General features: G+C 45.5%; 1 protein-coding gene across 3 annotated transcripts in view; it reads right to left on the bottom strand.

The window, feature by feature from the left end:
* Window positions 1-3,483: 3,483 nt before the first annotated feature.
* Window positions 3,484-23,677, bottom strand: part of LOC148595165 (FERM domain-containing protein 4A-like) — a 199,986-nt gene continuing 179,792 nt past the window's right edge. For all 3 annotated transcript variants that reach the window (XM_088522090.1, XM_088522089.1, XM_088522091.1), the window contains exons 4-7: window positions 20,916-21,008; window positions 10,100-10,184; window positions 6,057-6,113; window positions 3,484-3,626 (exon numbers count right to left, since the gene is read on the bottom strand). In XM_088522090.1, coding sequence (XP_088378216.1) covers window positions 3,600-3,626; window positions 6,057-6,113; window positions 10,100-10,184; window positions 20,916-21,008 — 262 coding nt within the window. In that variant the 3' untranslated portion in view covers window positions 3,484-3,599. The remainder of the gene's footprint in view (window positions 3,627-6,056; window positions 6,114-10,099; window positions 10,185-20,915; window positions 21,009-23,677) is intronic.

Raw genomic sequence — 23,677 nt, 5'->3', positions numbered from 1 at the left:
CCAAGATTTTGATCAATGTCAGACTCTGAATTCAGGATGAATTTAGAGGGAAAATATCAACTATTTTAGCAATATACTCTGCTCCCCTTAAAATTAGCTCAGACACTCCAGTGCTGTCTTGTATGTAGACCTAAAGATCACACCTATAGCGCTTGGGTTTATCAGAGGAATCTCAACTTGTTGTGCCCATGCTCTGCCAACCAAGAATGACTCAGCTCCTGGCTAGAAATAATATTAGCTTGAGCTAACAAACTTTGTATCTTTCTGAAAAATACTATTTTAGGAGCTTTAAATATGTGATTCTGTACCTTTGAAGTCAAAAATGTTGTTACTGATATCAAGAAGCACAGACTTCCTGTTCATCCTGAGAATCAACTGAGCATGGATACCCATATCCAATATTCCGTGGTACATCCAGCGTAAAGGAAAGCTTTTTTCAGTCCTGTCTGCTGAGGCATTTGGGGAGTCTCTTAAATAAAGTGAAAACTGTTGTATTTTCATGAAGAAAAAAAAATCTTAAAGTAACTTTTTATTTTAAAACTTAGCTGAGCAGTAACACCTGCCTCAAGTTCTGCCCAGATCTGTATCAAATCAGAACTTGTTCTTTGTACAGCTCTGCTTGCAGAGCTCTGCACTGGAGCAGGCCACATAGAGGAAACCCCAAGAAATTCTTCTTTTAGGGTGATTCAGGCTACGAGCTCCCAGGCCCAGCAGACACTTGGTGACTCTCGAGTTTGGCGCCAGGTAGCCAGAACCAGCCCTGAAAGTGTCACGCATGATGATACCCAACCAAAGGATGCAGGACGTGTGCTTGAACTGGCTCATAAATCCTCTTTGAGGAAAGGGAAGCAGAGTGCTACAGGCACAGCTCTTATCCCCAGGTATGGGATGAGTTCCCCAAAAGCGGCAGTAAGAGCTGCTGTCCTTGCAGGTGCCACAGTCCACAAGTTTGGAAAGTGGCCTCCTAGATTTTGTGAACTCCGTTCTGGTTTTTGAGCTTCCAGAAGGTCTGAAAAGCAGCACTCAGCAGCCCTGAAGCTCTGATCTACCCCGTGGGTGCCCTGGGGCTTGGGCTAAAGGCGGTAGTCGCGCCACGGCCTCCGTGCACAGCTGCCACCCCGCAACTGAAGCTGTGACAACTTGGGGTGTCACAGCCCCTCGGGTGATGGGCAGCAGCTCACAGGAGGGCTCCCGTGGGAATAGCAATTCTGCCATCATTTTGAATGAGTCAGAGCTTATGTACTTTCCTGGACCAGATCCAGCGAGAAGTGTGCAGTCTTACAGGCTGTAAATTCGAGGGTGGCAGTAGACAAGACCTGTGTGGAAACCTGCATGTCTGCAACCTGCATTCCAAGCATGCGACTCCTCAGAATTGGCTTTTTTTTTTTTTTTTTAAGTACAAAGCAGGGTTTGAGGAGTTCCGCCTTTGCGCAACCTATGCTACCATCCCCAACATACTATCTTTAAATCTCAGCTGCAAGAGATTCAGCAACTGTACAGCTTCTCTGTTTCAAAGAACAACCAAGTCTATAACAAGCAACATTTCAGCAACAACTAACCTCAAACACCGAAGCCAACTTCAGCCCTAACCGAAGTCAGAACATTTTTCTCCACTACAGTAACTCTTGCTGGCCCCAGGCTTGATTTGCCTCTCAGATTTTACACTGCTGATATGAATAACCACAAATCGCAGTGGGCCAAGTCTTGACCACAATGACCTCACGTTGACTTCAGTAGCACCTGGATCGCGCCCAGCACATAAACCCTTGTCAGTGCACGTTAGACAGAAGCTGCTGGACAGAAAACCCTACAGATGCTAAGTCTGTGCCTAGAACAAAGCAGGTTAGGGTAGGTTTCTTCTACTTTCCTCCAACAAAAAGCTTTAAATTCAATTAATATGGCAGGTTGCCTTATCTCCAATGCCCACTTACAACTTGCTCTTACAGCACCACTTCTCTGCCTCTGAGCTGGATGTAAGGTGACCACCTTCCACATAAAACCTTGGAGATCCACAGACGAGAAGCACTGAAAGCTGTTTCAATGCTGCTGGTCACACTGCCACGGAGAACGCAGTTAACACCAGGTGGTTTGGTACCTTCTGTGGTTTTAATGCCCAGTCAAACGCATGGCCATAAACTCAAATCATTTCTTTTACAAGGGGCATCAAGCTCCTTGATATTGAGGTTTCCAAGTATGGATGAAATGGATACCTGAAGCTAAAATGCTCTTAGACATATTACCCCAAGCCATCTAACTGATTCCTTTCTGCCCTGAGTTTCACATTAAGAGTGGCTGAAATGGGCTTTTTAACTGAGTTTTCCTGATGTGCAGGATACTCTGAGAAACTTTAAATGCTGCTCTTCACAGCAAACCCACTGGAAGATGTGGTTTATCACAGATTGGAATGGTCAAACTCTGCTGGGTCCAGCTGTTCCGGGGTAATCGCTTGGCAGGGTATAGAAACCAGGCAGTAAATAGAAGAGCCAAATGTGTCCCCATGGCCCCTAAGCAAACTCTACTGATAACTGAGTTATTCTGAAGTGGGTGGAACTGAAAAAGGAAGCAAGACTGGGCTTGTGTTTCTGTGGTCAGATGCTTGTCAGGATTTTGCAAGCTGACTGAGGGTCTGAGGACAGATAAGGCAGAACTTGAACTTCCTTTTATCAAGGGTTAGCTCGTGTCATCTCACATTCCGGGACGAGCATGCAATACTTGCAATGCATTGTCTCTTTTCACTGATTTGTCCAAATTTAGCTGTCTAGAAGTCTTTGTCCAACAGGAGATATTATGTTTATCATCCATGGGTCTACAGAACAGCTCTGCACTTTTCCCTCAATATTCCTCAATGCTGATGAAAGAGGCACTTCTTCATGCTTTGCTGGCAATTCAACCTCCTTGTCCATTCAAACTTTTTTATTTTTTCTTTTTTTTGAAATAAACTGTAGTGCATGTTGTGATCCTCCAGCTGAACTCAAGTTCCACAAATGTAATATATAGTACATGGAAGTTTTTAGAACTGACAGTTCTCCTGGGCTTCAGATCGAGAACATTCGTGTTTCTCATGCGAGGCATGAAAAAAAAATCACCTGATATCAACCTTTGATCACTAGTAGTGTGTAACTCATGGATAGTGTCAACCCACAAGAAAATACGGCATTTCGTCAGCAGTCTTCTGAAACACTAAGCACAGTCACCTCTTTGAATTTCTTACAGCACTTGCAAACTTTAGGCTGAAAGGAAGCAGAATCCCAATCATCTACATTCTGATTTTGATAACTCTGTCCGAATTCAAGCTGAAATATCAATTAGTGATGGAATTTTAAGCCTCTGGTTAGCTATGTGATATAACAACAGTTGTGGATTCATTTCCTTAGTAATTTCCTTCTGGAGACTACCCTATTTCCTGAACTTCATGGGCATATAAAGGCATTTGTCAACAACGCAGTCACAAACAATGCTGTTTGCGACGTGTGCTCTGGTCAAGGGCTGTGTTTTGTGAAAAATGGATTTCTAGCTACGAACTGGGTCATGTATCACTTGCACAAGGATTTAAGGAGCTTCATTCCCACAGCACACAATGACAAAACATTTAACTTCACTTACCTTGAAAAATCTCCTTTTGCCTCCTGTAAAATGAAGCATGGAAAGAAAAAAAAATATATTAAAAGCAGAAAAAAAAGAAGAAGAAAACCATTGTTCGAGATAAGCACTTTGCAAAATTAATTTATCATTAATATCCTTTTCTAACTGATTTCTCAAATATTTTCTGCAACCAGTTTCTAATGGACTAAGTCAAGTGTCCTGACAGATATGTCAGTCAGTTAAACAAATTTATTAAACCAAAGGTTTGTGACATATGTGGATAGATGATTTCTTATTCTGTTTGTGGATACCAAACAGGCTGCAGGAAATAATACTAGCAAATTGGGCTCAATATGGAAGTTATATTAGTAAAAGGTCTCCAAAGTCTCCATGGACTTTGAAAACTCCCTGTCTCTTCTTACAAGTATCCTGGTTATTTTAGTAACTAGATTTTGAAAAGCCTAGCTCACTCTCAGCTTTCAAGGAGATGCCTCACTTTGTGGAATTATTTAGTTTTCTTACATAAAAAGCTAAATATCTCTATTTTTTTACCATCACGGCGTTTAGTAATGTTCCACTCTAGTAGTTAGGTTAATACCAGAGTCTTACCGGATATCTGGAACCCTCCACATTTGCCCCGTCACCTTCTGAATAGATGTAATGCACATTTTGCATTTTTCACTCACAAATTGCATTTTACAAACTGTATGTCAAGCATTTGCTGCCAGCTATTTAAAAGTACAGTGCAATAACGTAGTTTGCAACTGGTCAGTAATGTAACTTGTTTTCAAATGCCAAGAGAACCTGGCTTTACATTCAGGTGTTTGTCTCTGCAGATGTTGAGCCACCCACAAAACCACTCAGCCCAAGTTCAATGAAGTTTTAATCCTGAGGTTGGGATAGATTTGTGCTGGTGACACGAGCAAGGATGCAGACTAAATCACTTGAGTTCTGACAGTCCTCTAGTGGTTCCCATTTTCACCTGAGTGAACTGAAAGTCAATCTTTCCTATGTTCACAGGAAGGAATCATCGTGAGTATCATAATTTAAGTTAAATGTACAGCAAAAACTAAAAGATGCACCACAGATTGTGCAGGCATGAGCATATTAAAACCTGTGGGGAAGAGCCTCTATATCCCCGTTCTCAGACCCAAATGCTGTAGTGAACACTGAGAGTAGAACAGAGAGCTGTACGATCGCTCCTGCTGTCCTTGGATCCTGTCACAGACTTGGGTTGTAGTAATTTCTGGTTGCAAACAGCAGAGGTGTGGCCTGTTTTGGCTGCTTTCATTACGTTGCACATTACTACAGGAATACAGGCAACATCCTGTGCTTGTCTGCGATGAAAAACACAATCACAGCAATGAGGGCCACAGTGGCAGATCTTGATCTGGTTGTAGGATCGCTAATTGCTCGAGTTATTCATTAGGTTGAACAGACAATACAGGCATAACCCTACTAATGATCCTCACAACGAGCCTGGTGTTGGATGCGTATTCCCCCAACATGCCAATATGCAATTTCTGTAATGTGCTTTTAATTGAGTCCCCCATCCTGACTTTCTCACTCCATTTTTGTTACATAAAATGATCTTAATGAAGATTCAAATCCCTACGCCTTAATTGCTTCCTGAAGCAATTTTCACATGAAAAGTGATAGAGAAGTGCAATGCTTTGTTATTTATTAGGGCAGTCTCATGTGAAAGCTTTTCTGCTCACGTGGATCCTCGTAGCTTCATGGCTGACAAGAAATTAAAAATTAGACTGAAAAATAGGGGAACAAGAATCACCTGACAATTATCTCTGATCTACACCCACAGCTATGAACGCTCATAAAAAGGGATCTTTCACAAAAACCTCTTTGTTATCCTGGAGATTTCTCTTTGTGAACCACAGATTTACTAAGCTCTGCTGGTAATCTGCTCTCTGGCCCGTCCCTCTTCCTGCAGAGCAGGACACAGCTCTTGTTTCTGAAAAAGGTTTTGGTAAATCTTTGAGTCTTTCTGTCCACACTGGGAATACAGGGGCACACACAGAAGAACCTAACTGAGATCCTCACAGGGACAAGCTCTAACAGGAAAACCAGTGCAACAGACGCCACTGAGAAGTCACTGGAGGGGAACACAGAAGGATTTCATGTAGGAAATCTCATTCATCAGTTAAATTTCACCTGGGTTTAAATCATATCCTAGGGCATTTCATATCTGTGCTGGTGCAAGCATAACAGGCGTAACATTTTATGGATGCAAAATGTTGGGCAGTGGCTTCTGCTTCCTGGATGGAAAGCTCTGATTTGGGAGCCTTCTGTATGTGTTTTGCATTGTTATAAGTGATGGAAGGTGTGTAAGGATGAATTTCATAGCTTGTCCGTTTTGAGAATCCTTCTACTTCTGTTCAGCCCTTTTTGGTGTGATTTTGCAGCTCTCCAAGAGCTTTGATGCACAAAGCAGGAAGCTAGAGAAGGTTGTTGCTTACCTGCAAGATGTAGGCAGCCAGTTCAAACACCACTTCGCTATCAACCTCAATGAGTTCCTTGAGAGACAAAACAAAACAAAACAAAACAGAGAGAGACAGAAAGTCCAATCAGTTGGAGCCCCTGCAAGAACGTGCACCTCCTCCCGGCTGCGGCGCACTGAGGCGTGCAGCGCCAGCTCTCCCCCCTGGCCGGGCTTCAAAGCATTCCCTGTGTTCCTGGAGACCACAGGAAGGCTGAACCTGCTCGCTGGGACGTGGAGAAAGCCAAATATTCGGTGTAATGGCTTGGGAAATGAAGCATAACTGGACATGGCATGAAGGGACTCTTGGGCAGGCGGGAGAAGAAGGTGGAGGGGTTCAGGGTTATTTTTGTTTTCTTTGTGATTTAGGGAAAGGTAACCTGGGAAGTAAAATCATGTTTTCTCCACAAAATACCCCCCGTGTTTCAGGGGAACACAGCTTTGTCCTTGGCTCTCAGAAGCAAGGAAATGAGAGAATTTGTCTTCACTGAAGTTGTGTCAAAGCCTACACAGAACTTTTCTGGCTCTTGTCCAAGTTAAATGCACAGGAAAAAGAGCCATATTCTGCCCTACAGGAGTTTTGGTTTCAGCTCCTTCAACCCCACAATTGGGGTTTTGGGACTGGGCTTGTTTTTTGGAATGACCTGTGAGAGCAAATCTCTTGCCATATCTAAACTGCTCCATTCTATAGGATTGGAGTCACGGATAAAACCAATCGTGAAAGGTCAGGTGAAACTGTGAGGGTTACGCTTGGGTGCTGCAGGCACATGAGGGACACTGGCGGCCTCATCCACTCCTCTCAAGGCCCTTCTACTGTGCCTGAGATGGTTGTGCTGGATGTGTGCATGGGATGCAGATCCATCAAAGATGTTTGGGAGAGGAGGCAGGACCTCATGGCCAAGTTCTCTTTCCCAAGTCCCTGGCTCCTGACAAACGGCAGCTTTGGGGAACATAGTAGGCTTCCCCTCTGGAGATAGTTTTGGCCTTGGCCTTGCAACTAGATCTCCTATGCAGCCCCTTATGTGGCCAGGGCTGTACAAGTAACATGGTTCAGCTTGCACCTGTGGTGGTTTTTCTGCTGTATTTATTTAAACTGCTGTTTTTAATATTTTGCTTCATCTGGAAAGAACTGAGTGATCTAAATATAGATGCCTGTTGTGATCCATGCTCCAGCCAAGCCGTGGCCACACCTCATTTACAAGCCACAGTCACTGCGTTGGCTCGTCTCTGGCAAAGTAAAAAGCAAAGGGAACAAAACAGAGGATAAAACCCAGGTGTCCTTGGCTCTCACCAGTGCCAGCTTTTTAAAATAAGCACTTGCCTCACCTCCTTCATAACGACTCCCTGGGGAGCAAAGACCAGCGCTGCCAGGGGCAATGAACACACCTTCCTCCGTTGAACTGAGCTGCCTGATTCACACAGGCACCTGCACCAACGATGTGTGAGCGCCAAGGGAAGGCGGCTGGTGTGATAAATTGATTCAAGCAGGGCCAGACTGGGGCTTTCAGGCATGTCCAATGGCAACAGGTCATGCAGAACAGGCCCAGGAGGAATCCGAGTGCCTGGAACCAGCCTCTGCACCCACATGCCAATGTTATGGCTAGTCTGGACTAGTCGGGAGGTGGGCCAAGGCCCATCCATGGCCCTAAGGGTACATGGCACAGCAGAGCTCATGACTAAAGGCCGTTCTTTCCTCACATCTCGTCTGTATCGCCTCTTAGGAGCAGGTGTTCTTCCTGAACGGGGCCCAAGCAGTGTCTGCGAGAGGACTAAACCCATGCCGGAGTGTGTGTAGTTCAACAGCACCACTGACAGTGGTGGGGTTGATGCCCAGGTGCTGGCTTGTTTGAGAGATCTGGCTCGGTCTTTTTTGGGGGTAGCTGTGCTAGCCCTGTGACAAGGGTTTGGGTGTGGGGGTCAGTGAGTGCACAGCTGGATTCTTGGGACACAACAGGATGGGTCAAAAGGCAGACCGTGCACAGGCCAAGTAGGACAACTAAGGGCAACCCTAAGTTGCAGGGTGAGTCCAGTGGGGAACGTTTTCTTCCAACAAGGAAACTTCCCAGGTTTGGGAGTTTGCAACACCTGCAAGTTGCAGGAAGGACAAGCACTGGTTGTGCCTGAATACTGAATCCCTTTTTCCTTACCTAGAGGATTCCTCCAGGCGTGCCTGGCTGCGTGCTCGCCCTCTGTCTGATCTTGCACCCATCTTTCAAATTCAACACGTTTTTAATAACACAGCAACACTTGACTGTGGTAGGAAGTCAGACAGGGAAGGACTCGTGAGGGGGACTGGGCCAGGGCTATTTTTGGACAGAGATAACAGGCAGCTTGAATGTGCAGAGTAATGGTTTCAGGAGAGGTCAGACTAAAATAGGCCAACCTAGATCTGTAGGCACTTTTTTTTCTTCCCCCTTTTTCTTCTTCTTAAGCTTTCTCCAAAAAAAGAACAGCAGTGTAAGCTTTTCCTGGCAATACTCCAAAAAGGAACTTTTCCCCAGGAACCAAAAATGTGATGCTCGCTGAGCTCGTTGCTGGAGAGGGCTGAGTAAGCACGTCTAATTGCACCCTTGCCAGAGAGCACAGCTCTGCAGAGCTCATCTCAGCAGCCCTGCCTCATCCCAGTGCGCTGGAAAAAATGGCATTTTCTGGCTCCCCCTATTTTATCCCGCACTTTAGGACATGCATATTTTGTCCCTGCATTTTAGGACGTGCAGAGGATGGGAAACTAAAACCCAAATTGCACATAAACTGGTTTGCTCAGCAGCTCACAAGCCTGCTTAGGGTGGTGGGACAAGGCACAAGGACTGTCTTGACTCCAGAAGTCCTTTCCTGCCACTTCCTCACCAGCAGATAGGAGGCGAATCACTGGGAATCACTGGTTTCTGCTGGTGCAGGGTGAGGTATGAGGGAATACAGCTCCATTCCAGGGAATACAGCTGTCAAGAGGCCTCTCCACAGTCCACATCACCCCTCCAGCCCCGCTGGCAGAGTCCTTAGCCAGCCAGGCTTTACCTGGGCTCAGCATGTTCATGCCATGCAGAAAAAGGAAAAGAGAAGGCAGGAAAGTTTGGGGGACTGCAGGGAGGGGAAAAGTCTGTTCCTCTAAGAGCTGATCTGACAGCTCTCAGCCAGGACCCGACAGGGCTGGAAACCTGCTCCAGGGCTCTGAGGTTAATTTTCCGGACTCTGCCCCTTCCACTTATGTGCTCAGCTTGTCGCAGTGCAGAAATCAACCCTGCTGCTCTGCCACTGGTGCTCCAGCCGGGCCACGGGCAGCAGCCTGAGCCAGAAAGCCCTTATCTCTGGCACACAGAGCGCCTTGCTACAGGTAGCTCTCGTTTATGGCTGAGTGATAACAGGCTGGTGTTTTCAATAACCTACAAGGCTATTTTGGGCATAAAAAAAATAATATTTCTCACACTCTTACACATGTTTTCCTTCACAAACATCCTCACACAAACCCTCCCTCATGCTGTCTCGCACTGCCCTCGCACATGCAGTCTCCCCACACACATATGCTTTCAGGCAATCACACCGTCACACACACTGGCCCATCCTAGGCCTTACTCACACGCACACTCTTGCACACCCGCGTTCTTGCACACACACGAGCACACGCCTGTTGCACACCCTCACACACCTCCTCTCACACTGACCTCGCACCTACAGGCACACGCACTGGCTCCCTGTGCCACAAGATGGCGCCGCGCCTCAACGTGAGCGGCTGCTGCCGCCTTCCGCGCGGGAGCGGGAACCGCTAACGTGAGCCTCAGCAGCTCCCGAAAATGCGAGTTTTTAACAAACAAATAAATAAAAGCACGAATTTCCATTTAAATACACGCGATCTGGTCATTTAACAGCTGCACATGCCCTCCTGTTCACCTCACAAGCTCTTGCTGGGGCGGCTTTACCTCAGGGCACCTCTTGCAAAGAGAAACTACCCTGAGAGCATGAGGTAGTTAGAGAAGATGGACGGGATGGAAGAGCAGGCCTAAGGACTCTCTTAGTCCAGGTCCTTACCTTGTAGATGCAGGACTTGGCATTCAAGAAGAACAACTCAATGGTGGCGTTATCCTTTAGGTAGGAGATGCTTTCAATGTAGAACCTGAAAGGGAAAATGGCAGAGGTGAGAAAAGAGCAGGGCGAAAGCGTGAAAATGGACTCACTGCAGGAATGCACAGCAACCTCATCACGAGTCTACAGTAAACAATTCCTCCTTAGAAAGGGGACCGAGAAGATGGAAGACACTTGAGGATATTGTAGGAGACAATCACTCGCCGTAACCCTAGCCATACTGAAAGCTCATCACTAGATGATTTTGTTTCTCATCTTTCCTTTTGTTTGTGTGCAGGCTTCCTTCCATTCTCCATCACTCCATGGAGGCATTTCTTTCTCCCTCCGTCACCTAGCCTGCCAGTTTCTGCACTGCATTTTGTAAAATGCTCACTGCTAGAAATCCACTCCTGGGTTCCTTCCCTGGATGCTTTAGCTCTTGTGTCGGGTATTTTTTATAAAGGTTTCTTCATGTATTTCAGCAGCTGGCATGTAGCAGTTTTGGTGGCAAAGTAAGCGGCGAAATTGCTGAGGCCCTCACACAATTTGCCGGTACAATGAACAGTGATGCTGGGAATGAGTAGGAAGGACAATTTTGTAATATTTTGGGCAGAAGATCAACTCAGAACTCAGTAAGAACCTGCTCAGCCCAAACGCTCAGTTTTAGAAAAAAACACTCTCTTGCATTAGATGAATATCCCAAATATTTGCAATTATGTTGAAAAGTTCACCACATGTATCGATCAATTCAGTATTGTGTGTTCTGCTTGCTTTAAAGTTTTGATTCTGTGGCAATATCAACTGTGAGAGTTTTGCCAAAAGCATGAACAGACTCCAGCCCTCACCTCTGCTCTGTGACCTTCCAGGGAAAGAAGTTCAAGACGAAATAATTGCAAGATGCCGCCATGTTACTGATCATTGTATATAAATATCTCCTGTGTTTTTAAGGTTCCTATGGTAACAGAGAAAGGCTGGGAATGATGAAGATGAATTTTGAATTTATCTTATATTTTGAATAAGGAGAAAAATATATATACTTGCCTCCTCCGATTTAGAGTGATCTTTAAGTTGCAGTACAGTGACACAATGTCCCTTACCTAAATTCCACTACTATCATGGCTTGTCACAGGCAATTAGAATAGAGAAGGTGCCAGGGAAATGCTGTCTGCATTAGGAACTTTAAAAAACAATGAGATCCCTTAGAAAGCAGGTTTGAATTGCCGGGTCCAGTTACAGGGAAGCTCAGTGTCTGACCCTGCAATCCAGGAGCAGAGCTGTGAGACCTGCCGAAGCTCCTGGGGCTGCCTACAAGCTTTACAGAGCTTGTCCGTGTGGAGCTGTTTGCAGAATCCAGGGCCTTAAATGTAACCTTTCTAGGGGTAAAGGTCAAAGCTTTGTAGTGCTCCCAAGTTCTGAAGACCCTTCAAACCGGCTTCTTTCCTGACAGGTCCAGTGAGCTATTTACTTATTAAGAGCGAGAGAAACATTCTGAGGAATTTTTTGGTTATCTGCTGAGCTTCTCTGACTCTTATCCCTTCACCTCTCCCCCAGAATAGGTCAAATGTGAAAAAAAACCCTATGTTTTCATTTTTCCTCCCTCGTTTCCACAGGATTTCACCTAATGTTCTTGAAACTCTATTTAAGTAAGTAAAAAGATATTGGCTTTCGAACTGAAAAAGAGAAGACACCACATTAAAATGGTACCTTCTTGCTAGATTTGCCTTGTGAGTGCAGCTGGCTTTCCATCTGCTGAATTCATGGAGAAAAACTGGTAATTTCACACCTACTGCTCTTCTTGAAGGACGTTCTCTGCTTATTGCCACTCCCAATGCTGTCCAATGTGTGACAGTAAGATCTTTAATTCCAGGGTTGGACGAAAGAAGAAAAATCTGTCCGATTTTCAAAGCCTGCTTTTTGTTTCATCAGCAGATCAAACAAGATCATCCTGCTGATCACTAGAGGGCAACATTGCATTTCGGGAGGCTGCAAAGATCTCTCCCAAAGGCTTACACACTTGCACAGATCATTTTCTGTGTAAAAATGAGTGTCTTCAGAGCCCAGAGCCGGCACATGATACTTCATCTTCACAAAGAAACCCCAATTCTCAAGTGATCTGCAGAGCAGAAAGTGCTGGTGAGCTCCTGGCTCCCAGCCATGCACCCATGTGGATACCAAGTCTGAGCACCCACAGATCGGTGCTGTTGACAGAAACCAGATCTGCAGATCGAGCTTTGAAAATCTGAACTGGGGCAGGCTCCCTTGAACAGCAGAAAGGGGAGGGAAAGACATTTTGATTTTTTGCCCTGATTAAGGATTTCTGTCAGACCGCCTCCCATTTTCACCTTTTCCAAACACAAGGAAGGAAAGCACACTTTAAAATGAGTGGTATGTCAATGACTAAGGAGGAAGGAAGAAGGATCCAGCTGCTAAGGCAATGAACCAAGCAAGAGATGTAGGTTAAATTCATGACTCTGACACAGGTTTCCCTCATGACCTTGATCAAACTATTTAGCTGTTTGGGGCTGTTGTTCTGTGTTTGTAAATACTCTCCCCTCCAGTGGCACCTCTATTACCCCAATAGCCACTTTTATTCCTGCATATTTCAAGGCCCTCAGTTTGGGGGGGAACTATAAAATCTTTGTCAAGGACTCCCCAGAGAGCAGCATTCCTACAGGTGAAATCCATGTGCTGTGCAGCTGATAGATCCAGGAAATTCCAGAAGGACAGAGATGTCGGCAGTGCAGTGTGTCCCACGCCTTGGACGGGCCGCCTGCACCTCGTACACCACAACTGCAGACAGTTTTCCCTCAGGCAGCTCCTACAAGAGTTTCCCTCATCCGCAGCAACTGTTGCCATGAGAAATTAGGTGCCTGCTCCGAGGAAAAGAAGGAAGAAAATCCCACAGGACGTTGTGAGTGGTTTTCTTTTTAAGTTTAAAAGAAGCGAGAGCCAGCCATTGATAATCCTATTTCTGTGTTTCCCCTCATGCTGCCCCCTGGGTCACTTGTAATTCATCAAGTACATTTTCTAAGCATTAATTAAATGGACCAGTGAATATTATGCTGGGTAATGAAGACCAAGTGCCTGTCTTGACTGCTTGCTCTCGGCGCAGGAAGGTAATCGCCGAGTACTGCAGTAGTATCGTGGAACACTTGGGTAACTGCTGCATCTGGAACATTTAAGTCTTTTAATGTGAGGACGTCTTGTACTTATCAGATCACTCTGTATTAAGCGTGGGTTAACTGGCAACTTGCTCTGAGATGGCCTAAGACCCCTCATGCTGGGATGGCTGGTGATCTGCATTGCTACCAGCCAAGCACAGACTCTTATGTGCTCCTGCCTGCAATGAGCAACTCTGGAAGCTCCTGACCCTGGAGGGGTCCTTAGTGTTGGCAAAGGGTGTTGCTTCCCACCAGCCCTGGGATACCCCTTCCATCCAGGGAGACAACATGCCCCCTCTTGCATCCATTACAAATGGGATAGGGGGGAAAACAAAATCAAATGGCTCTCCTTAGCTTTAGTGAAAACATTATTTTTGCTGGGAAAAATGACAAAAAGAAAAAAAAGATAAAACCATGGAAAATGTCAAAATGAAGCAAGAAGATTTTGGGTTTGATGTGCAGTGATCTTTGGTGCTTCGTCCTGTTCTAGGTAGGAAACACACTTAGCCCTCAGGAGAGAGGACTCCGAGATGGGCAGAGGAGGCTCTGTCAGCGGATGGTCCCTCCAGCTGTTATTTCAAAGCAATGGGTAAAGGAGAAGACCCCTTTTTGCCTCATCCATCCCAAGATCTGGCCTATTATACCCTACCACTTACAATCTCAGTGGATAATTTGAGAAATTTGAGGCTACAGGCTAAAAGAAAAATCACATACATCAGTATAATGGACTTAAATGCAGATGTCATTATGCCCAGTGTTTTATGCTAAATGAGCTTTCTGGACAGTGCTGATCACACTTTTATTTTCCATCCCTGCTAGCTACTAGTTGTGCGTGAGCACTGTATGTGCTGACACTTCAAGCAGACAGTGGTCCTGCTAAGTAGCTGGCCTGTTAAGTAAGCAGCCACGAATAAAAATCAGGGATGGTTAAAACCCCCTTTGCCTCCCATCTGTATTCCCTCGGATTTCCATCCTGTGCCCTGTGCGCTGCGCTTGTCCCGTGCTCGAGCGTCCGCCACAGTGTGAGGGGTCACAGCTGAGGCTGGAGACGTCCCCGTTGGTGCATGGACAACAGGATGGAGCAGGAGGGACTGTGTCTACTGCTACCTTGCTGGAGGGAAAGGGGATTCCAGGAGGATGAGGAATTGCAGCTGCCAAAGCCGTGGCGATTATTTAACCTGGGCCTCCTCCCTTTCTCCTACCGTCTGCACTGCACCCTAAAGCTGCTTGCACATTTTCCAGCTGCCCATTCAATTTTTTTCTTAAAACCATGTGGTTTGAGGATATTTATTCATTCCTCTGCTTCACCTTTTCCATCTGCAAAATACTAAACAACCTACTTTGGACTATTCAGGACCCAATACTCTCCCACACTAGACATCCCGGGAATTTCAGTGCTCCAGTACCCGGATCTACCCCTGCAGCACTTTTTTCAATCCTGTTTTCATGGGACACCCCCGTAACTGCCCTTTCTGCTGGCTTTGCTGCTGACAGCAAATCACTCCCACTGGGGAAAGATATAAATGCACAAGTTGCAATGCAAATGGAAATAATGTCTGTGATTTTGACCCAGCCAGAGAATCTGTGTGTAGGCATTAACTTAGGTGCTGCTGCTTGATCCAAATTAGGTACAAATCCTACCCTGACAGCATCCATCATTTCTGCATAGTGTCTATCGTGCTGTTTAAATGCCTCCTAAAATTAAACAAGACAGTGCTGCCAGCCTCAAGGCATTCAAAATGTGGCTCAAAATAACATTTTTTTTAGAGTGTTGCTTTTTTCTTCCCCCTCAGGTAGCTGAATGCGAAAGGAAAACAACTTATCCCCTTCTCTAAACACAGCTCTCTTATCCAAATATATTCCCAGTTAAGCAGAAAACAGAAATTGTTATGGGACTCCAGAGCCCGACTGCTATTAAGACATGTGTGTAATGGATGGCTCTGCTCGGAGCTGTGTGCTAAGTAGCAGAGCCCCATTAGTTCCTTTCCTCAAGCAAAGGTCAGTTTTCACACAAGTAAATCTTCTGTCTGGACAGAAGTTTCTCGTATCTCTAAAGAGGCTCCAAGGAGCAAGGCCTCCCCGCAGGCAATTTATTACACCTTCCCCCTGGTGAGCAGAGCAGGGGCCACCCTGCGAAGGCCACAATAAATTGTGTGCAGGGAGCCTTTTCTTCCAGCACAAACAAGGGCTGGCTCTGACAGGGGCCAAGAGCACTTGGGGAGGGGAAAGGATAGAGCTTTATCCTTTATCCTCATTAAAAATATCTACGATGATTCCCTAGCTTCTTCCTCTGGGCGCTAACAACGAGGATGAAGTATTCCCAGGGCTGGAAGAAAACCATGTTGTTTCCCTTCCTCTCCCCTGACTACAGAATTGACATATTTCATAATCCACTCCTGCCTCTCTCCCCAGTTCCTCGTGCTTCCTACCATAGATGGATGGAGGGCTGCTCCTTCTCCCTCAGGGGAGGGTAAACTGGGGATCTGAGGGGAAGAGGCTCTACTACCAGCTCTCCCTCCTCATCTTGGCACCAGCTTTCTGGCTGCTTTCCCTTGTCCCACCAGCTCTCCTCAGGGATCTATTCAAAGACCACTGCAGTGAATCCATCTCCCCCATGCCCCCATTGCCCGGAACAGAACGGTGGAGCACCACATACCCATCTAGTGCGGAAAACCAGGGAGAGAGAAACACAGCCCTCTGCATGTGAGACAAATAAATTGTCTCTGGTTAATTTAGTGTGGTTCTATTCAGCTCTTCCTGCCACAGCAGCTGCTGTCAACACCATCCCCTAATCTAATTTCTCTGAGACAAGCATTTCCCTTGCTTTTAGGGACAGCTACTCCCAAACAGACTAGTGTTTCTTTTATTTTTTTAAGGTTAGTCCTTTTCTAATGGAATATATTGGTTTAAAGACTGGATATAGAGGGAGGCTTGAAGTAATCTAAGGCTTCATTAGCACCTGGAATCTAATTTGATTCCAGCCAGGTAGTTGGGCAAAGTCCTGTACGTGGGAGATGCTTCCTTAGGCCCGACTGAGCTGGTCCTGTTTAAAATAATAACAGGCTGCCCAGAGAGGCTGTGGAGTCTCCTTCTTTGGAGATCTTCCAAACCCGCCTGGATGCCACCCTGTGCCCCGTGCTCTGGGTGTCCCGGCTGGGGCTCTAGAGATCTAGATGATCTCTAGAGGTCCCTTCCAACCTCAACCCTTCTGTGATTCTGTGTTGTATAGGCTGCCCTTAGTGCATATGGAGGGATTCACCAGGTGAAAGGTAGGTAGGTAGCTACCATCAACACACGAGTGGGCTGGTGTCTTCGCTCAGGGAAGAGAAATCGGCTGTTTTAGATTGCAACTCATTGAATATGAAAGCAGTGACCTACAGTAGGACATGTGAACTATGCCTAAAAAGTGACTATTGGTCTCCAAGAACTGTCCAAGGAAGGAGCTGTGCTAACTAGCTCCGACATGGAGCAGGCTACCAGCTAAACACCTTGCACGTGGCAGGACTCATCACACCAAGCACAGACCAAGGGCACCAAGGCCACCACCAGTGCTCCCAGAGCTACATCCTTTCAAATTAAGGCAAGTAAGGACATAGATGAGCGTTGCAGCCTGTGTTTCTGTGCTGTTCTCTTGTTTCAGGTCATAGATACAAACGCTGCCTCATGCTGTATTTGAATGTGAAGGATTTATTTTTTATGTCTTCCTGGGAGAAAAGCCCTTCTGCATGAAATATGTTTTGATTCAGCATGACGACTTCCGCAGCGCGTTGCCAGTGATTAGCTGGTGGAGCTACCCTGAGAATACGTATATTCATTATGCACCAATATCTTCCAAATTGCACCAGGGAACTGAATGTTATTTGCTGAGCTTGTTTATATAAGTTAACAGCATGATAAACATCTGGAAGGTAAAAGATCAGTCCCATGCTGGCTCTTCTCTAACCAGGGATTTCTGATCCTTCAGGGTCCTTGTTTGAGGGTGAGACCTCATTGTAAAACAGGCCAGCTTTGCTTTCTATGAAAAGCTCTGAGCTTCTTGCTCTGGTCTTCTCTCACCTCGAGGATTTCCACCATGGAAATAGCTTTGCTTTTTTTCTCCTGTCCACTGGAATTAGACCAAAATGCTGCTCCACTTTCTGCTCCCTGCTGAAAGCACAACCTTCATCAGAAGCCACTGCTTGCTCTGTGTTTTCCTCTGACCTCCTGGCTCTGGCTTTCCACACCTCACTTAGGTTTCTGCCTTTCATCATGCAGCTTAGTTCATAATGTACGATGTCAACTGTCCTCTTCTGGTCTCAAAATACCCCAGGAAAGGCAACTAACCCAGCCACCCTCCCCCTTTTCACCCCCGACCCTCTGTCCTTTCCTTCTCCTGGGTCTCATCTGACTTCTTGTCGATGCCCTGTAGATCCTCTGAGGCAAGGAATGAGTTTCACCTACCCTCAAGTGGCCAGAGATTTAGAAAGCCACATAGGAAGCTATTCTAAGATGAGAACTAATATCACTCCCATCCTGCTGCCAGATGCCCCACCTCTCCTGAAAGACACATGACAGTCCCTCTTGCTTTCATGTACAGCTTTAATGCTATGTAAATGGACATTAGCAAAGAGCCTCATAAAATAATACTGCACAAGAATAGCCACCGGGCAGTTCATATCTGCACAAGAAATTTTGTTTGCTTCCTAGGTTCCTATGGTGTTCTCAGTGGAAAGCTCCCAAAGAAGCATTGTGAGATCCTAAAGACAGAGGGTTAAGTGGTAGCTGTGTATGTGTGCAAGGGCAAAAAAAGATTCCATCTGAACCAATGCTAAGAACATCCTTCTTCCTCCTTCTTTCACAGAGCTCTGTGAAATCATTGGTCTTTCATTACAGAAGACACTGGACAGTAATGCTAGGCAATGTCAAGCCCTGAGGAAAAGTGCAACAAAACACTATGAAACAGCTTCAACAGTGCTGCAAAGTTAAATAAGGGAGGAAAATTTCACTTTGCAATGTTTGTGAAATGTCCTGTTTGCAAACAGTCCCTCCAACAAACTTTAGCTTAAAAAGTGTGCTGCCCTTCAAGTGAACACTTAGAGCAATGTAAATAACGTGGTATGTTTGGTGGGCAGGCTGCCCATCAACACTGTCGCAGGCATTTGAAGGGTAAAAGCAATTTGATGGTCACATAAAAGATGAAAATGGTTCTTCCAGAGCTTTCCCTCCACAAGAACTACCATTTACTGTTCTTGCCTGAAGCTTCATATCTTCAGTAGTTACCCAGTATGGTTCCACTGTGCATTTACTTAGACAGGAGTAAAAAGCCCACATGATTCCTAAATCCTGATTCAGTAAACAGATTTCTCTGTAATGAACATCTGGCACATCTGGTTACTTGTATTACTATCCCCCCAATTAGGACCCCCAGCACCATTCTAAGCCTTTTCGTCTGGAATTCTTGAGAGAGATAATGTCAGAAATGTATCTGAAACACAGGCAGCCCATTACCAAGGTGTATGGGCTCGGCATCACTTAAAAATTAGCACTTATGTAGATACCTGAGGAAAGAAGTAGTTATCTCTGCTTCCCCCACGGCATCAGGGGGAAGGGAACCTTCTGCTGCTGGTAGGAATGGTTCCCTATAGCACTGTGCACTCTCAGGCCATCACATACCACCTATTTGTCTCTTCACATCCCCTTCTTCACCTCTGCTTTCATTCTCAAGCCAGGTAATAGATATGTGGGGCCTTTCCAGCTTCACTAGCTGGCTGGAGACAGCTGCTCCTCCAAGTGCCTTCTGCTCAGATCAGGTTGGAAACTCTTGCAACTTCTTGCGAGCAACTGGAACCCAGACGGGAAGAAAACCAGTCGAAAAAGCAGAGATAAATTAATGCTCATTCTTCATTTTTGAGTCATCTCTCCTTCCCATCCATTCCAGACTGCAGTGCAGTGTGAGGGATCCACTCATTACCACCACAAAAGAGAGTATAATGCTCTGGTCAGCCTTTTTTTCACACTCCCTCTTTTCAGCCACTGAAAGCTGATTTTTCACTATGGATTTGTCCTATGGATTATCGCTCCAGAATAGGAGAGGTCACTTATTTGCTCATTTACTAAATTGTTGTATGGATCAATAATCCCAAGATATCCCTTGGCTATGATATTGCTAGAATGACTTCTTGTCTCCACTGTGTTGCCAGCTCTCATAAAACAATACAAATGGCAATATTTAAGCTCACTGAATCATCCCTGAAATTAGTATTAGTGTAACTCAGTAGTACTGGGCTTTATGCATCGCCGTTCCACAGCTAAAAACTGTACTTAGCTCTTGTGAAACTCGGGCGGATCTGGATCATATACACTGGAAATGTTCAGGATCTATCCTTATAGTTCAGAGCACCTGAAATCTCACAGGTACAATAGCCTACTTCTTCGGGAAACACCAGACCAGCTCTTGAGTTGTGGGGGCTCCATGCAACCTTGATTTGTCCTAAAATAAATCTACTGCTAAATATAAGGACAGAGCAGAACAAAGAGGCTCTTCTCTTGCAAAGCCACCCTTGTAATGGAAGTTACATGAACGACAATCGCTGTGCAGGAGATAAAAAGAAGCCTCACTTAGGGGAAGAAACTCAAAAGTAAGTGTTCATTTTTTGTGGATACTGTGGAATGAACGCGGGTGATGTCAGATGTAACGTAACACTGGAGTGGAAAGGCTGACAGAAAAAGGCACCGTATCACTTCACCAGTTCTAGACATGAGCTATACATTAAAAGTAAGTAAAAAGCCCCAAGTTAACTTTGTACAGATGCCATCCCAACCCCCAGCCTCCTTCCGGGTCTTTTAGTGCTGCAAGAACAGATTTGTCTTCTCAGAAAATATCTCCCTTGGAGGCAGCAAAGCTGCGTATTGTATTTACACAAGAGCACTGAGAGCATTCCAGCGGCTCCCAAATGCTAACAGTTCCTTGCAAAACCCCCCAATGCAGAGAAATTCTCTAACCCTGGCACAATCTTCATTAAAAACTTCCTGGTCTGGTCCTGTCCAGTCTACAGATGTGCCCTGTACACACACATAAGCCAACTGGTTGCCAGAAAATGTCATCATTTGCTATTGCAGATAATTCATTGTGCCATTGTGCGGCTGAATCCAGAATGCGAGTATGACAGATTTATACTGGGATTAATTTGGACACTGACATAACACACACTTTGGGCAAAATCCAGGGGAAATGGATGGCTCACCGAAGAGGAAGTGAGTGTTTTTCCTCCAGGTGGCTGGTTCAAATTGGTTTTGCTGGCAGAAAGAGGCTTTTGTTCTGCAGCCCTGCCAAGCTTGGACCTTCTAGGAGTGTTCAAAACCCACAAATAAAACTTTAAATCCATGAGACATAACGTCTGATCGTTCCTCATGCACAGTTTCCCTCTGTGCAGCTACGGGTCTTCCTGTGGCTACAGCTCATTTACACGCGTGTGAGAGGAGTTCTCGAAGCCCAAGAGCTTAAAAGGAGCAGCCATAAAAGTGTCGCTTTGTCTACGGGCATTTCTACAACGTGGGAAGTGGACAACCCTGTTTCTTCACCCCTAGGAAATGGGCCATTCTTAGGTGTATCCCGACGGAATGACTTTGTATCGCGCACTTACCTGACACAAAAGTACAACACAACCGGTCCTGACTTTTTGGGGAAGTCATGTTCCAGCACTCGGCGGTCCAGCTGGAGCCAGTTCAAGTGCCCCCTGACGAGAGAGGAGACAGTCATGAGCCCAGTAGAAAAGAGGTTCCTCGCTACTCATTGCAACGAGGTCCGAGGTGTTAAAAAAGGTGAACCCAAACGCGTGCTATTTGCCCTTGGCTATTGCCTGATATTTGAAAACAGTAAATGCTTGAGGAACAGAAGCGATATCATCCTGGCGACGTTTCAGTATGAGAACCGACGAGCTGAAGTTCAATCTGTCAGAGTGAAAGCTGGCAGCACAGAGCAGTCAGGACACGACAAAATGTTAAGAGCTTCACCTTTTATTACAACCCCCCGAAGCAGATGCATCATTAAAAGCCTGTCAAGATTTTCATTAAAAATCCATATTGTTAATAGTTACCACGATGCCTGCAGTGCTTCACTCAAAGCTCAACCCAACTGCATCCAGCCTGACAGTTTATTTACCACCCTCACGCCTGGAAGAGCCTCTCCAGGTTTGCCAAGCCTTGCTTCTCCCTCCACCAGAGAGCTCCTGCAAAACAGCTGCTCCACGAAGCCTTCCAGCTCCAGTCACCACGTGCTGCTCCTCCTGTGCCTAGATGCTACCTGTCGCTATTAGTTTCTCCTACAATTTATCCGTTTGTGCCTTCCCTGGGCAGGAGCTCTGCTCTTTGTCTCGTTGCACGCATTGGAAACAGCCTGCTCCCTGTGTGGTGGTTTATAAATACCTTTGTTTGTATTGCACTGGCATCTCACTCCTCAGCTGAGATAAAGGCCCCATTAAATTATACGCCATGGAAATACGTAGGGTGAAATTCAGGCCCCTCTGAAGGCGGCAGGAATTTTGCCGCTGCCTTGAGTGCTGCTAGAATTGCGTCCTGTGGACATTTTGCTATTGATTTCAGTCAGACCAGGTTTCATCCAAAGGGAAAAGCTGCCCCTGCCTTCAGCACTTCACTGTCTAGGCAAGCAATGGCAGAGAGATTTAAAGGGATTTTGGGGGGGGGAAAGCATGCAGCAAATAAAACAGGAAATGGAATTCAGATGTTCTGAGCTCTGTTCCATTCTGTAGACATTGGTTCATGGTAATCCTCAAGATTAATCATTTCACCAAAAAAAGGAAAAAAAAAAAAAAGAGATATGCTTGAAAACAGTGTTAAATTAAGTTCTAGGGTTGCCACAAGCCTTAGAAATGTACCCTGTCAGCAAGCACAGCGGCTTTCACAGGAGTCTGCCCATTACTCCTCGAAATCGCCTGTGCTTTGAGTAACTGAGAAACTGCCTTGGAAGCGAAGCCACAACAGCTATTTAGCAATTTAACCATATTTGCAGCTTCCCTACCCCCTCTTTTCTAGAAAAAATAAATAAAGGGGAAAGTAGCAATTTCAGGAGGCTTTGTGTCACCTGGGTTCAATTTAATTTTCTGAACAGCTGCCCTGGCTTATGCAGATGCTGAAAGGGGTTGGTAGCCCAGGGATCTGCACAGCCAGACAGCTCCGGGCTGTTCCGAGACCAACGGGGACACGGGGCTTGCCAGCCTCTGGTGCAGCACGCTGCTTTGCACAGTGCAAGGGATTCAGAAGGGCCTGGGAGCTCCACTTACCACTCCACTGAGCTCAGGATCAGGCATTTATTAAAAAAAAACTCATATTCACTTTTGCCAGGTGAAAGTATTTTCCTTGGCCCATTAGTCCTTCGACAGCTCAACAAGGGACAAGCGAGATTGGTGGAGGTGGGGAGTTTTCAGACGTAGTCTTCTTTTTAGTGTCTTAGTCTTCTTTTTTTTAAAAAATTAACCTTTTAATAACTTTTTTTCTCTACATATTTTTAACAAACTTTTTCTGTATTTTTTCCTCTAGATAGAGAGGTAACTGTGTGTTAGAGGCACACAGACCTGCTGCACTGGGGCCCGTTGCTCAGGTCAAGCACATGCTTTAGTAAGATTTGGTTTTTAGAAGATAGATGCTCGGAAAATGAACCCTCTTGAAAGAACCCTGATCTGGGCATGCAAAACTTGGAGGTGGCCACACTTCCAGCTGCATTCCCCTTCTCGAGGGCTGGCCTTTCTCCTACTGACCACTTATTTTGTCTCAAGGTCCCATTCTGTTTCTCTTAGAGGGGATTCAGAGTGGCAGAAATTAACTTTGAAGGCCACTTGGGGATTGAAACTAGACATTCTCACCCATTCCAAGACAAGGTACAAAATGAGCCTTTATACCAAGGTATGAAATGCTGTCAGAGGAAGGAAAAGCCACACCAAGCCTGACATCCTATCCGAAACCTGTCCAGCTGCATTTGTCTCACCAAAGTAGCAACCGCTTCCCACCAAGACTAATTTGTTGACAATGGCCTTGCAGTTTACATCTATGTTTATTCAACAGAAATGTCTGGATCTGCCTTACATGTGCAATGAAGGGTTTAGAAACCACAGTGCAGAAAACAATAATTCATTTCATGTTATTTCTCATTCTGAAAAGATTAGTTCTCTTCATGCTCACTGCATCTTAACTTGAGGAACTTGTATCTCATTCTGATGTGATCAGTACAAAAAGAATATATATTCATATACATATATATATATGTTGGGTTGGAAGGTTTTTATTGCTCCTATCTGCGAAGAGCTTAAATCCAGAGCTCCTTCAAAAGGAGGAAGGTCATGTAAATCACTGCCAGGAGCTAGCTGCTCGCTGTACTCAATTCCCACTTAAA

The sequence above is a fragment of the Tinamus guttatus genome, unplaced genomic scaffold, assembly GCF_059628265.1.
Source record: "Tinamus guttatus ecotype Peru unplaced genomic scaffold, ASM5962826v1 Tinamus_guttatus_pri_ptg000148l, whole genome shotgun sequence".
Classification (NCBI taxonomy): domain Eukaryota; kingdom Metazoa; phylum Chordata; class Aves; order Tinamiformes; family Tinamidae; genus Tinamus; species Tinamus guttatus.
Note: the sequence above shows the minus strand (reverse complement) of the source record. Positions and strands in the feature narration are given on the sequence as shown.